Below are 14,704 nucleotides of genomic sequence, written 5' to 3' on the forward strand. Positions count from 1 at the left end.
TTCTGTCACATGGCACATGCGTAAACCTTTTTTATATGGATGTGCACGTGTTAGAGACGCTCTTGTTGTCTATTACAGGCACACATAGGTCTCTGTCTTTCATGTGGTGAAGCGGTGCAGCGTATAAATGATCCCTGCTGATTGGCCGAGGCTTTTATCTCCCAACAGGAAGTTCCTCAAGGCTCCAGTCATTAGTCCCTCTAAATCTGTGTTTCATTTGCAGAAAGCCACCAAAAGCACGATGCGTGCATGCAGCCAAGCTCTTCCTCTAAATGTATTGAACTCAAACAACACAACTTAAAACATTTCACTTTCTGGTCTTTATTCCTCCACATTTTTTGCTCTTAGGCTTTACATAATGATCACTTTAAGAGTATTTTTGTTCAGCATACATATTGTAGCACCAATCACATCAATTCAAACATCACTTTTTAAAGTAAACAGAACTCTGTCAGAAGGCAACGATAAAACTTTCTTTTGCCAGAACAAAAACAAAAGCAAAGTGTTATAGTCCAACACTCTTTGGTCATTGTTCAGTTTAGTTTGCTGTCATACAAAAACAAGTAAATACATAAAAATATATACTTTAAAAAGATAATAAAAAAGATCCCTTTTAAAACCAAAAATAACATCTGTCCTGTAGGAGGATTTAATCTACAAAACAGCACGTTAAGTAGCAATGTACTGGAAACTGTTCTTGCACATGATGTTAGGAGAGGATTTTAATGCTTTTTATGAGGGAAGTTACATTATAATAATAGATGGAGACAAAGCTTTAACATGATAGACTTATGCTATCATAGATGCATGTTGCCTTCCTATCATACCTCCATTCAGACTCTCATTCAAGGCTGCTTAGCACATTGCTTTCCTCCTCTACTTCAATGTCAGCACGAGATAGAGATAGTCCTGAATATCAGCCAGTATCTATCTGATACCATGAAGATATAAACATACATATTAAGAGGGGGAGAAATTGCTTGCTGACAATTCACCACTAGTGCGGCAGTGTTTTTATTTGTTACCATTACATAATCATCTCATAACCATGACACTAAGCCTCCAGAAGTGACAGCAAACTCTTTAGGACTTCTTGTAAAGGAAGTGGTTAGCAATGCAAGGCCAAGATGAGTGTTCTGGTAAGTATTTATAGTTAGATTGGCAAGATGAAAAGAGGAAATGGAGTTGGTGATAAATGGTGCTTTTTCACTAGTCAGTACCTGCTCAACTCGTCTAAACTCTGCTCACTTTTTTAGGGATCGTACCTGGTATCTGGTACTATCTTGATATCACCTCTGGTGAAACAAGTCTTGGTAGTCGGCACCAGAATTACAAGTAGTGATGAGTATCGAAATCCAATACCGACATGGTACCAGTACCAACACATCCGGTAACTACTGGACCAAATTTCGACACAGATAATGATACTTCATTTTGGTACCCTTCCACCTCAATGCGACCTCGTTTTCCTACCAAGGAAGCAGCCCCTGGAGTTGTTCTTAATGACTAATGCTGCACTGTTATTATGCTCTTTAATCTGATGTAAACAATGGTGAGCAGATAGCATCGATAGCATTTCATTGGAACAGTGTATTTCAGCAAATTGGGATGTCGTCCTTGGTTAAGGAATGTGGACGTCAACTTGCAAAAAACAGCCAGCACTGTCACCGTAAGCCACATTCCGTTACAATGTGAAGTTTGATCACAGAATATGTTTACTTGTTTTAAAGGTACAATGTATAATATTTATTTATATTTGTGAGCAGGCCTTTCTAAATTAGTGTTTAATCACCTATATAAAACTGATTTATTATTATTTCGTTCCTTCTGTTGGAACATGCAAAAATCCATGATGGCAGCGCCTATGGAGGGGACCTTCCCCATGTATGAATAAAAGGCATTTCCTAAGTTAATACGGATAAAAAAGAATGTCATATCCAGGTGATTTAACACTTATTTAGACAGGCCTACATAAATATCATTTTCATTTTTAGCAAGTTTGCTTTGCTAAATGCTACAAGGCTAAATATTACACACTGCACCTTTTATACAAAAAGCTAAACACACTTATAACTTGCCGTAACCGGGTATAAAATTATTTTACTAGGAACATTTCTATCTCATACTGTTGTATGACTATCCCAAACTCCCCTGTATTTTTAAGTAGCATTTGATTTGACTCTTGCAGCCGGCTCTGGAACAAAACACGCCTCCTTGCTATGTAACAAAGCTGTGGCTGAAAACCAGGTACACTATCGCCTCAGTGTTGTTGACTTGAACATAAACACCAGTTTCGTGCATCTGCACTATGACGACCCCAGCGATAAGGAGGTGCTATCAAAGTATGATCTGTGATAAGGAAAAGAGTACCTGGCACCAAAACAGAGATTTGAGACAAGTTGAGTTGGTACCACATATGAAAAAGCACTCAAAGCCTGATTGTTTACTGCACTTGCACTTAGGTGTTTGTCATTAGAATTGTCATCATGCACTTCTATGCAAACTCTCTGTAGGAGACAATGCCATAGTTTACCTGAAATAAAAAGATTAAAAGTATTGTGCTGGATCTATGTAGTGACTGACTTACTCACCAATATATAATAGAACATTTTAATCCAATACTAATACTGTTGTTGGGAAAACTCTTCAGTTAACAAATATAAGCTACAAGAGTACTGCTGTTGTTTCGTATACTTATAGGGAACACTGATTTACAAATTGAAAAACAAGGCTTTGAGGCATGGCTTTACCTTTACATTTACAGATGTAGTGTATGTTCAAAAATGGGTTTGGTCCTTTCATTCCTCGTACAATTTTCAATCAAACACCCACAATAATCTGCTTTGGTATTTTCATGTCAGCATCACTGACTGTAAGGCCACTGAGGGATGTTTGATGATTTTGCATCATCCAAAGCTGGAGACAACAGAAATAAACCTGTTGAGTTAAAATACAGTGAAGTTAACTATTCCTCATCTTGCTGTGGAGACCCCCCTCCCCTCTCTCCTCACCCCTCACCCCTTCCTGTAGCCATCAGTCCCCTCAGATGACCGTCTGTTCCCCTCGACACTTCCTGCACGCGCCATAAATAACAGACAGCAGGTAAGCCAGGGAGCAGAGGCAGGCGAACACGGCGGCCGTCAGGTAGACCTTGTACAGACACGAGTGCATGTACTGCTCCAGGGTGCAGTAAGTGTAGCGCTCCATCTTGTGGATAATGACCCCGATGGCCGGAAGGTAGAGCGAGGCGGCGGCCACGTCGTGCGCCAAGTTGGTGCACAACCAGCGCTCCCCTCCCAGCAGAGGCACCAGGTCCTGCTTCCCCAGGAGAGTGAGGAAGAAGAGGGCGAGGGTGAGCAGCCAGAAGAGGACAGCCACGAACAGGACGAAGTGGATGGAGCCATCGTACTTGTTAGCGGCGATGGGGACCCAAAGCCCTGCTCCGAAAACTATCTGCAGAATCCGGACGACTCCCAGAAAACTCTTGAGGAACTTCAGGATGTTCTTCCTCACCTGCGACGTCTGTGGAGGTTCGGGTGGCATCTCTCTCCACCTCCAGTCACTCTCGGTGTCTTTTTCCCCCAAACAGGGCGGGTGCTTTGTGCCAGCTGCAAACAGCTGGAGGAGAGGGGCAAAGCGTGGAAATAACGGGAGAGGAAGTCCGGATTTAGTGGTGTAAAGACGGAGCCAAGAGTGAAGAAGTTTAGGTTTAAAAAAGGAACTCTCTGTTCTTTCCACAGCCCCGGGGTTTTAAAATGAAAAAGCTTCTTGTATGTTTCGTCTTTTCCGTTTCCTCTGGTGAATGTAGCGTCTGTGTTTGGGGGGCTGGGTGATGGAGAGGGGGCGGCCCGTAACCCAAAGCCTCCTCCTCCTCCTCCTCCTCTTCCTCTGGAAGCTCATCCATGACCATCCATTCATTCAATCTTTTAATGTGTTTCCTGAAGCAAGACTTTCCCCCGGGATGTGGGCCATGACCTTTCTCCTCCTCTATTCACAGAAAGACCTGATTGAGACTGGGCTTTTGGTAGTTAAAATTTAAGATGTAAACAGGAAACGGGACTTTACTGTACATGTTTTTAATTGCATCTCAGAATTGACGTCATAAAAACAAAATCTTAATCCTTAAATTGGTAGAGTATGGCTCCTCTAGTGGTAAGTTTTGCACCAAAAAAGGATGCAAAGGTAAAGCAAGGTGAGGTTTTTTATTCATTCATACAAATTAAATTGCTTTATAGAGTCACAATGAGTATTTTTTAAACCTTATTTTGTTCCACTCTAAAAGATCTGGATAACTCAGTGGCAGATTTAGCAATTTTGGGGCCCCAGGAAAACGCAGGCATAGGGCCCCCCACATCCTTGCTCTCCCTCCTTTTAAATCTTTATTCATCAATGTACTACCTGTAACATGATACAAAACCAACCAAAAAATAGCTGTTAAGCAATTTTATAGAAATGTCCAGGCAGATTTTAAAATGCAACTAATTTATATTAATTTGTTTTTGGTGTTTTCCAAACAGCCACTCTCACGACCACTCGTCTGAGACGCTGTTTATCTCATAGTGGAAATAACTACAACTTTTGAAATCAAATTTGTTTAGAGTTTGGGTCAGGGTTAAGGTAAGGATTATGATAACAAAAGTTAAAAGTCAAAAACCTGACCTGCAGACCTAATTACAAAATGTTTAATGAAACCCAGTAAATGGTTGCAGGAATAAAGCTTGTCTTCCATGAAAACATTCCCACACAGCCAACATAGCTTACACAGCCCCAAAGCTAAAGCTAAGCACACAAAGTAGCTATAAGCTATGTAGCTATGTTAGCTTTTGCAATGTTTCCTAAAGCTTGCATTGCTAAAGCTAACTTGGATACATTGGGCTATGTAGTAATGTTAATTACGTAGCTAGCATAGCTTTGTTAGCATTAGCTTAAGTTAAAAAAAAAAGCTAAAGCAAGCAACTGTTCATGTAACTACTCCTAAAACAGATTTATGCATAACTTTATCCTGGATCAACCTTTTTCTATTTTTTTTAATGAATTGTTTCTTAGTCTGTGATGTTTGTGATTTGGTTATTTTATATTTTATTGTAACTGCCAGATTTTGTTAATGAATAAAGTTGATTGAAACAAAGATCTAAACTGGAAATACCTTGTACAGGCAAATAATAGTATTTCCTCCCTCAGATGAACGGGGTGTGAGTAGCCAGTATAAACATAGGGTCTGCAGCCAGACTGCTCTCCAAATTTTTATATTTAATCAATTAAAGCTTTAATACTACAACAGCATGACCAAGTTTGCCTTTGCCCAGTGGTAAAGTCTTTCTCTGGGGCTTGTTTCTAGGTTTCTTTATTACATGTCTGAATGCATTGTTGCTCTGTAAAGCCCTTGCTTATCCTTTTATTGAAATGTCAGAAATGATTAAAAAAAATAATTTACTTATATTTCGTGTATCACTAACAAATGATTTGTAGCTGAAACATAAAAGAACATGTCAAATGTCAAAGGCCAGTAACTATTAAGCAAACCTAATTCAAAGGGCGAACAAGAAGAAAGAAAGTGCGTAGAGAGGGTAAGACCTGAACGTTTCTGACTAGCACGGTGTTTTCGTGTCTTTGTTTCGTCAATATTAGTTTTAATCCACTGGGACTAAAATACGACAATGACTCAGTGTGAAAAAGCAGAAGTTCTGTTAATGTTTATCTTCAGGAGCTCATACTGCGTCATCCTGTTGTCGTATTTCATCTCAGGATGCTCACATGTTGCCTCCCTCTCACATAATTGACAGACGCTTCCCGTGCCAGCCAGCCTCATTGACGTCAATGGATTTCAGCGCTCACACTCTACGTGGCCAAGGGGCGGGACCAACCGCCACCCTCTTCTCGTTCCTATTGGTTGACGTAGAGCCGTGTCCTCGCCCCAGCAGGAGGAGATCGAGAATTTCCGTTAACTCATTGGTCCTTACGCAACATTGATTTGTGATTGACAGGCGCCTCAAGGACAGAAATGAAGTGCAGGTGAAGCTGGATAAACAGAGTTCTCTTGCGTATATTCAGCCATTGTGACAGTTTTCAATGAGAAGGAGCAACGCGGAGGAAGATGCAGTAGGAGCTTTAGTGCCCTGACTATCTCTGCAGATCTTGTGGTAAGCACACTGTACTCTTCATTCTCACATGACCCTCACGGGATTGCTCTTTAGCCTAATAAAACACAGCATGGACTAGCTAGTACACCCAGTTATCAGTCGTGAAATCTGATCAGTAAAAATGTTGAAAACACATTAGGTTTCCTATTCTCGGATTTTTGTTTTGGATGCTGTGGTTTTGCAGCAGTTAGCCGTTATGCTAACAGCAAGCTGTAAGCAGACTGTAAACAAACCGGTGAGAGGGCGATAACAGAAAAGCCTGTCATTGTTAACCTACGTCTATGTCACGAAATAGGTCTTGGATTGTGTGTTTGCTTTTGTGAGGCTGAGCCACATATCGATTACTGTACACGTAAAACTCCAGTTATGTCCTTACATAAACCATTAACGTTTATTGGGAGTAATGCGCAAATTGGTGGTCATTTTTGATCATAAACTGCATTTCCCTGTATTTTTTGACAGCTAAGATAACCCAACAACAGTCCTGAGGTTAGAAAACTGAATATAAATAAAGGAATATATTGTATGCCGAACTCTTACTGCATAAGTTCAAACCTCAAAGTACGACTAAGCTTTTCACACTTTTTAGTCATGTTTATATGATAAATATGAGCTAATGTTTAGTACATTTTGTTTATCATTGGAGGAAAAACAATTCAAAGACTGTATATGGTTATATTTCTTGAAAGTACTGTTAGAGTAGCCTTCAAATTTTAAAATATTTATTTGACTAGGGTTGACCCAGTACCAGTGCTTAAAATAAGTTTGTTAGTAAAAAATCAAACAGTAATTTATTTATTTAACTATTTAAACTTCATTAAGATCAAGGATCTCATTTACAATAGTGTCCTGGTGAAGACAGGCAGCAACACAAGACATGACACATGGCAGATAAAAACACAGATCAACCTATCAACCTATCCTAAGTCACAGAGCTCAGAGTCATTCAATGCCTTCAGTCTACTTTTACCCATTTCAAGACACACTTTGGGCACAGATAGCTAAAGTATCTCTTGTGACTGAATCACAGAGTGAGGACTAGCTCCCAGCACTTTTCACATGCATAAAATCACACCTACGAGGGAAGCTGATTGAGTATTGCCTTGTAAATAAAGATGTGCCAATGGTTGAGCCTAGGATTAATAATGAGGGCCATCCGACTTAATCATATAGACTGTAAAGATGAGTTTAGGACTTAAGAATGGGCATGGACCCCAGTGCCCCATGGTACACGGTATCTAAAGATTCAAGGCATTGGGAGGATGCATGCATGTGTAAAAAAATCACCATCATAATGATAGCTGTGCTAATACACAGGGAAGCAAGGTGCGGAATCAGAGCACCCGCTGTGGGATGGTTTCTTTTTTTATCAGAGTGATTGGGCATGAGATTATAAGGGAAATTCAGACACGAGAGTTTTTTTTTCTTGTCTGATGAATGAAAATAAAACTCCTTTTCTGCTGTGTATGGTCAAAATTAGTGGTTTTAAACTTTTTTATGTGTGCCACAAAAATGTTTATGGATAGTCTGTATTTTGCGAAGTGCTTGTCCTCTGGTTGCTGCTAACTTGCAAAAACATGCTGAGTAGTCCTGTTTATAATTACAGAAACCTGGCTGTGCCTCAATAAAGTGTGCAATGAAACTTTAATTTTAAGCACTATTCGATCTCAGCTAACCCTAAAGCAAAAATACATTACATGTTGTTCTTTACAGATGCACCAGTTTTGAAATTAGTGCCAGTATGATACCAATGTTTAAATTAACATTTTAGCCAATGTTTTTTCAGCATGCCTTTTGGTGTAAGACCTTTAGTAAGACAACATTGTTACTCATGTTTGACCATAAATCCAGATCAAAGTTTGTCCAATAGATGACTTCCTTTATCCAGGTAAAGATCTATTTGATTCAGCAGTTTTTTGTCAGATGCCAGGATTTAACTGATGTGACCCAACAGATGACATTGGCTCCTGATATCTGTTCATGCCACTCAAATTTTGATGACACATTCCTGCAATTTAAACGTATTTTTTTCTTTTTGCTCATAGCAGCTTATGGTTAATGTCTGAAGATCTGCAGTGATTATTTCCTTACAGAACACATGGGATCAAGCACTCAATTATTAAAAAAACCTTTTGAAGAGTCGGTTTTCATATTCCCTGCTAGAACTGATTTAATGGATGTTAGACCCAATGAAAACATGTTTTTACTTTGCTTTGAGAAAATTAGTATTGTTTGTATTGTCTTGCTTTATTCTGTATAAAAATGCTTTTACATGGCACCAGAATCTCACTTAATGAGGAAAGTCTCAGATCCAGTCCTTTAAGGTTTAACAACGGTGTTGTGGAAACTAAATCATAATGGAAGAGAAACTTGGCAAATGATTTTAGCTCCCGATGTTCCTCAGTGAGATAATCTGTTGTCATAAGCTCCAAAGATATCCAGTAAGCTGACCTCAAAATTGTTTTGCCAACCTGAAGAAGGTTGTTCGAGTTGAAAGGCTGCTGACACACATGTAGTTCCTGGTCTTTGTTACAGTTAATACCTGTGTTAGTGTCCCACTTAAAACAGTATGCGAGTAAAGGGAGATACAGCTGCCATCTGCAGTTTAATGGGCTTTAGAGCAAAGACTCGTCACTCACTTCCAAAGAAGGATTAAAGAATCAGAGCAGAGGAGGTGAAGCTGACTGGTAGCTCCATGTATAACGGTGTTGTGACGCAGTCTGCACTTGTTTACTCCTTATGTTGTTCTGTTTTTGTTGTCAGTTATACAAGAGTTACCTCCACTCAGAACAAACTGATCAAGAGATCTGATTGGATAACTGGTATTCCACTATAACCATATGTAACCCTACACCTGAGCTTTTCTCAGTACTGTGTATGATCATTAAAGCAGATGGTCTGTATCTAGATTTATCAATACTGTACTTCAGCATTGCATACTATCTTACAGTGGTTTCCAACTGGTGGGTCAGCACCCAAAACTGGATCACTGAGCTGTTTTCAATTTGGGAACGGTGCCTGGAAAAATTGACAAAAAAGTCTGTCTGTTATTCACATTTCCCCTGCAGTAAATTTGGCGTGTGTTCTTGAGATCTTGACTTTTTCAATCTTGTCATCTTGAGATGATAAAGCTGGCTTTCCCATGGTAATGTGTCAATTTGTCCCGATCTTTAGAAAACAATCAAAATTCATGTTAGGCTGATATTAACATGGAAACCAATATTCATAATAAAACACATGCATGCACTGGTTTCAGTTATCCACATAGAAAAACTCAAATGGGAGGAAACTTGTTTTTTTTTTTGCAACATTTAGACTTCTCTTTAATGTGTTTGCATTGATTGCATTATGTTGCTTTTCTTAACTGTTTGCTAATGTACATACCCACCGTGGAAAGTTTAACAGAGTCAGCATGGAAGATATAATGTATGTTTCTGTGTCCTCGATAAAGGCTCTAGATTAATTTTGCCTTTATATCTGTACCCCTCCACACCAGTGGTTCTCAAGTGTGTGAGTCACCACTTGAGAACCACTGTGATATTAGACCAAAGCAACCATCAATTAACATCGGATTATTTGGTATTTTACATGATTACAAATTGGGCAGGGGAATGTTTGTTCCAGGAAACAGTCCAGTTTTAGTCACATTGTCATAATAATTTATTAGAGACTAGTCTGCTTTACGATGCTTGCACACACACACTGTCAAGATTGTCCTAAATGTTTAAAAGCCAGTCATAGCCTTTCTGATTTTCAGTACATTTCTCCAATATTCATCCAATACTGTTCACTTCCTTTTATCACACTGTGTACTGACATAGATCATCTCCTGATTTCTCCTCAGTGTAGAGCCAGTGCATGCCACCTATCCCTGTCTGTCTCCGGATGGATACCGGACCTGCCTCTCCACCTCCTGCCTCCCTGGTGGCAGGCCCGTCCTCGCTGTGGCGGCTGACTGAGAGGCGGAGCAGGAAAGCCGGCTCTGGGAACATTTTCAGCAACGTGAATCTGTGGCAGCTCCAGAGACTGTTTAGGGCAGCAGGGGACCAGGATGCAGAGCAGAGGGCCCAGCTGGTTTGGGGCCATGGAGACGAGGCAGAGCTAGCTCAGGCTCTGGTAGGACTGAGGGCTCGGAGTCACAGGAGAGGACTGAGGACTAACGGGAGGGATGTGCTGGGCTCGCACTGGCTGCGAGCCTTCAATCACCTAAAGTAGGAAATACTGCCAACCCAGTTTGATTTCATTTACATTCACAACAATAAACAATGACTTTTTATCATGTGGTGTCCATGTTTTGAACAAAAATATTTATGTTTAGGATTGGGGAGAGCTCGCCAAGCAGCCAGAGGAAGGATACCATGGAGGAGAGCGATTCTGAGGCAGGTGGCAGTCCAGAGCCTCACCAACACACTTCTGTAGGGGCAACAGGAAGAGGTACAGGGGCCAGAGCAGGACTTCCTGAAACTCAGGGCCCTGCAGGAACGTCTGAGAGACCAGTTCGAACCAGCTCAGGACTAAGAAAAGGAGGAGAGAATAACCCAGAGAGATACCTCCACAGAATACTCCACTGACCTCTGACTTTTCTTTTTTAAAGGAAACGAAGTCTAAGTCAGCACAACCTGCATGGCTCTCCTGAAAAAACTCCCTGATGTGTTCAGAAACTTGACCCAGGTTAAAACAACAGTCAGTTAAGGAAATACCTTCACAGTTACAATGGATACTGTATTTGTTGGTTGAAAGAACACAACAGGCATCTACTGGCCTCCTAACAGCTCTGATCAGAAGCTGGGAGACCCATCTCCATCTGTGTTACAACAAATGCAGCACAAACCTCTGACTTGCTCCTGGTAGATCTCTTTGCAATGCCTTGCAGAAGCATTCACCTCATTTAACTCTTCCACATTGTAGAGTGCTAAAACACAAAGTTTAAATAGCCTTAGTTAAGTTTCTACCATTTGATTAATAGCAGAAAATTGCATGATCATTTCAACGGACCAAAACAATCCACCTCTCCCTCTGCTACCTTGCATCATTCTAAGCCCCGCCCACCAAATGGCAAAACCAATCATGCACGCCAATCATCACGACAAACCATCTGTTCCACTCTGCTGGTTATGTAGGACACAGAGGACAGAAACACTCACGGTTGATCAATACGTGTCCTAAAAAAGTTAAAAGTAGCCACTGGTGTGTGCCGCACAGCTGTTGGGCTCCCAGGAAGAGGAGAGGGGGCGAGTGAGAGAAAGAAAGAGCTGCAAGCACGAGTCACATAGAGGTTAGATAACGCTACTTAGTACAGAGTCATTATTTGGAAGCAAACAAGTTTTAGTTGTTTGATTTAGACCTGGGAGAATAGAAAAAGCTTTGACAGACATAGAATAGATATCAGACAGCATTTAATATAAATTTGTTTGCGATGTGCAACATCCATAAAAGGTTATTTCAGGCAAAAACCCCATAAGGGTAATGCTGCGTAATGTAGCTTTTACACATTTGACACCTGTTTTTTCTTTTTTTTAAACAAATATCCAGTTATTTTGGGGGGGTTGCACACAAACAACACAATCCCAATAGTGCTCAGTTCTCTGACATAAATATAGTATTGCTAGACATTTCATATCCTAAATCAGTGTTTCTCAACTGGTGGGTCAGGACCCAAAAGTGGGTCGCAGAGCTGTTTTCAGTGGGTGGTGAGTGTGTGTCTGAAAGAAAAATGGCATCAAAAGATATTTGAAGTACTGCAGTCCTTAATGGAAATACATCCATACATTTTATTTGACTTTATTTTATCATGAAAATTTAAACGTTTTCAGTATATAAACTTATTTATCTCCTTTTCTTGCAATAACAAAGCTGCTTTTCCCATGATCACAAGGTAATTTCTTAAGATATCTGAAAATTTGCAAAAAAAAAAATACCTGTAATCATGGGGAAATCTCTTGTCACTGATATATTTTGTTCCATCCAAGATCCAAACTGCAACTTTATTCATGAAATAAATGTGCAGGTTTTTTCAATTCATTGTAATTTAATGTCACAATTGGTCATTTAAGTAACTGGTGAGTGCTGAGGCTATACCAGTGGAGAACCACTGTCCTAGATAAACACTAACAAGAGAATGGCATTTACATGCTTTAGAATAGTAAGTTCAATAGATGCAAAAAAAACAAAAAAGTGTAAGCAATATCACATGATTAAAAAGGGCCTCTCTAAAAAACAGAAACAATTGATAAATAAAAAGGATTAGAAAAAACTAGAAAATTTTGAGTTTTTAAGTCATAAATTAACCAGAAAGCAACTCAAAATTTTAAGTTTAAAAAGTCAAGTCATTATGAGAAAAAAAAATCAAGTATAAAACTGGAAATTTTGACTTTATAAACTTAAAAATTTCAAGTTTGAGGACCCAAAATAGCTTAGCAACTAGGTCGCCCCATTTATGTGGGCGGCCCAGGTTCAAGTCTGGCCTGCGACTCCTTTCCTACATGTCCCTTCTTCACACTTTCATCCCTATTCCAACTCTTATCCGCTGTCCTTTGTTCCAAGTTCAGGCACAAAAAGCCCAAAATATATCTTTAAAAAATCACAGTTGTCTCCTGGATGCTGTCAGTGTGTTTTTTTCTGAATATCCCCACTTTACAGCAATATCCCCAGATGCTAATGATATTGTGATGATTCTGGGCTAAAAAATCCAAGTTTAGACTGTCAACTGCAGAACTAATGTAAGGAAACCAGTTTCATCTGGTTTGAGTTCCCTTCATGCAAGAGGCTATGTTGTACGTTATAATTAGAAAAAAAATGAAGTCTTAGTTTGTGAAAATGTATTACTTTTTTCTGAAACATTTAAGTTTTTTGGTCAAAAATTAACAGATCCTCTTTATTTACACCGTTGTAACATGAAAGGAGGCGATGGCATGCTATGTTTTCCCAAAATAATTTTGCATATCATGTCCCCTCCCTTCTAACTACCAATTTTAACTTTTTAAACTGTTCAGTAGGTCTATCTCATAGACTATGAAATCTTTTCTAATTTATAATTATACTTTAGTAACACATGGAAGTCCTAAAGGGGTGATACTTATGCAATGCACTCTTTTATTGTCACTGCCTCTCAATTACTGCCTTATGTTGTTTCCTACAAACATCTTTCCCCTCACACTCCCCTTGTACACTGGTGGTGGATTTTAGCTGAAAACCACATATGATGTGTGAAAGATGATGCACTATTTTTACTAGCTTGATTTTATGTTCTAATGAAGTGCTGTTTGACTTTAAACACTATGTATGTGGTGATAAAAACACTATTTGTAAAACTTGTTATTGTTTGATGTTATGAGATGTTGATGAAAACTAGCAAACATGCACCCCACTGCACATTTAGAGGTGTCAGCTCAAACTCCAGTCAACACCTTAAAAAAAAAAAAAAAGATTCCGATGATTCAACATTGACGCCAGGAGCCAAAGCCAGTCACTGGTTTGTTGTTATTCCAAGGAGCCATGTGGTCGACTCTGCCTAGAGACCAAAAAGTCCTAGCTAAAAGGCCAAACTCACACTTCACCTCAGTCTGCAGGGAAGAAAACACTTGAATACAAAATGTTCTTGTGAAAATGTTCAGGGTAACAGTGTAAAATCAACTATGCCTATGAAAAACAGTGTTACCAATGCTTTCACATTGCTGAAACTTTATAGACTTTTTTCACAACACTGTTTGATGTGTAATTTTTAGATTTCTTGAAATAAATAATTGAGATCTTTGTACTTTTTTGGCCTTCCTCTTTGCTTTTACTTTTACTGGGGTCCATTTTGGGTGTATACAACTCATTTTCATCTCTGAACAGAGTATATAAGATCTAAACTATACTTTAGAATTTTCTAACATGCACTCTCTTATAAAATCAAACATTATTTGACTAATTTGGCTGCATTTTAACAGTTACCCAGAATATTTTTCTCATAGTTTACTCAGATATACACTAAGAAGCTTCAGCTTTTAGCCACAGTGCACCACAGAGCATCTGCACTGGACCAGTTGGATGTAAAGCACCTTTCTAAAACCATCTAATTATATATTTTTTTATAAACAGAGCACCATTACACATTTTGTTTCCCTATGCATGCTGTTTGGATGAGTTCAATCACAGCACCACTGGTGAAAAAGCTGTGAAAGCCTCAAATTAAGAGCATTAAGCAATATATTCTACATCTTCTTTTCCAAATGTGGCCCTCTAGTGGTTCTATTTAGAGGCAAACTCTCAATGTGAGTCAGACTGCAGCCACCAGATGGCACAAAAGATTGAATTTTTGAAGACAGGGCCACAACACAGAGACAGGGCATTCATACTTGTCATCCATAGCAGGACAACCACAGAAAACTTCAGAAGTCAGAGTATGTTAGTGTGGCTCGGAGGGCAGGTCCATATCAAGAGACAAATTGCTACTATCTCAAATCTTAAAAATGTGGAAGACCACAGATGCATTATTAACATTATCCTTAAAATGCACACACAAAATTCGACCAGATTTCAAGACAAAGCAACTGCTTTTCTTGGTAATGACTTTACAGTGG

The 14,704-nt window shown here is 39.4% G+C and overlaps 2 protein-coding genes across 2 annotated transcripts; one reads left to right on the forward strand and one right to left on the reverse strand.

Annotated features, from left to right (window-relative positions):
• Positions 1-301: 301 nt before the first annotated feature.
• On the reverse strand, positions 302-4,885 carry marveld1 (MARVEL domain containing 1). Its single transcript, XM_041789254.1, has one exon. It carries the CDS (start codon positions 3,541-3,543, stop codon positions 3,043-3,045), a length of 501 nt encoding a protein of 166 aa, XP_041645188.1. The 5' UTR covers positions 3,544-4,885; the 3' UTR covers positions 302-3,042.
• Positions 4,886-5,881: 996 nt separating this feature from the next.
• Positions 5,882-13,844, forward strand: avpi1 (arginine vasopressin induced 1). Its single transcript, XM_041789251.1, has 3 exons — positions 5,882-6,140; positions 9,985-10,351; positions 10,459-13,844. Exons 2-3 carry the CDS (start codon positions 9,999-10,001, stop codon positions 10,709-10,711), a joined length of 606 nt encoding a protein of 201 aa, XP_041645185.1. The 5' UTR covers positions 5,882-6,140; positions 9,985-9,998; the 3' UTR covers positions 10,712-13,844.
• Positions 13,845-14,704: the final 860 nt, after the last annotated feature.

Source organism: Cheilinus undulatus, linkage group 6 (assembly GCF_018320785.1).
Source record: "Cheilinus undulatus linkage group 6, ASM1832078v1, whole genome shotgun sequence".
Lineage (NCBI taxonomy): Eukaryota > Metazoa > Chordata > Actinopteri > Labriformes > Labridae > Cheilinus > Cheilinus undulatus.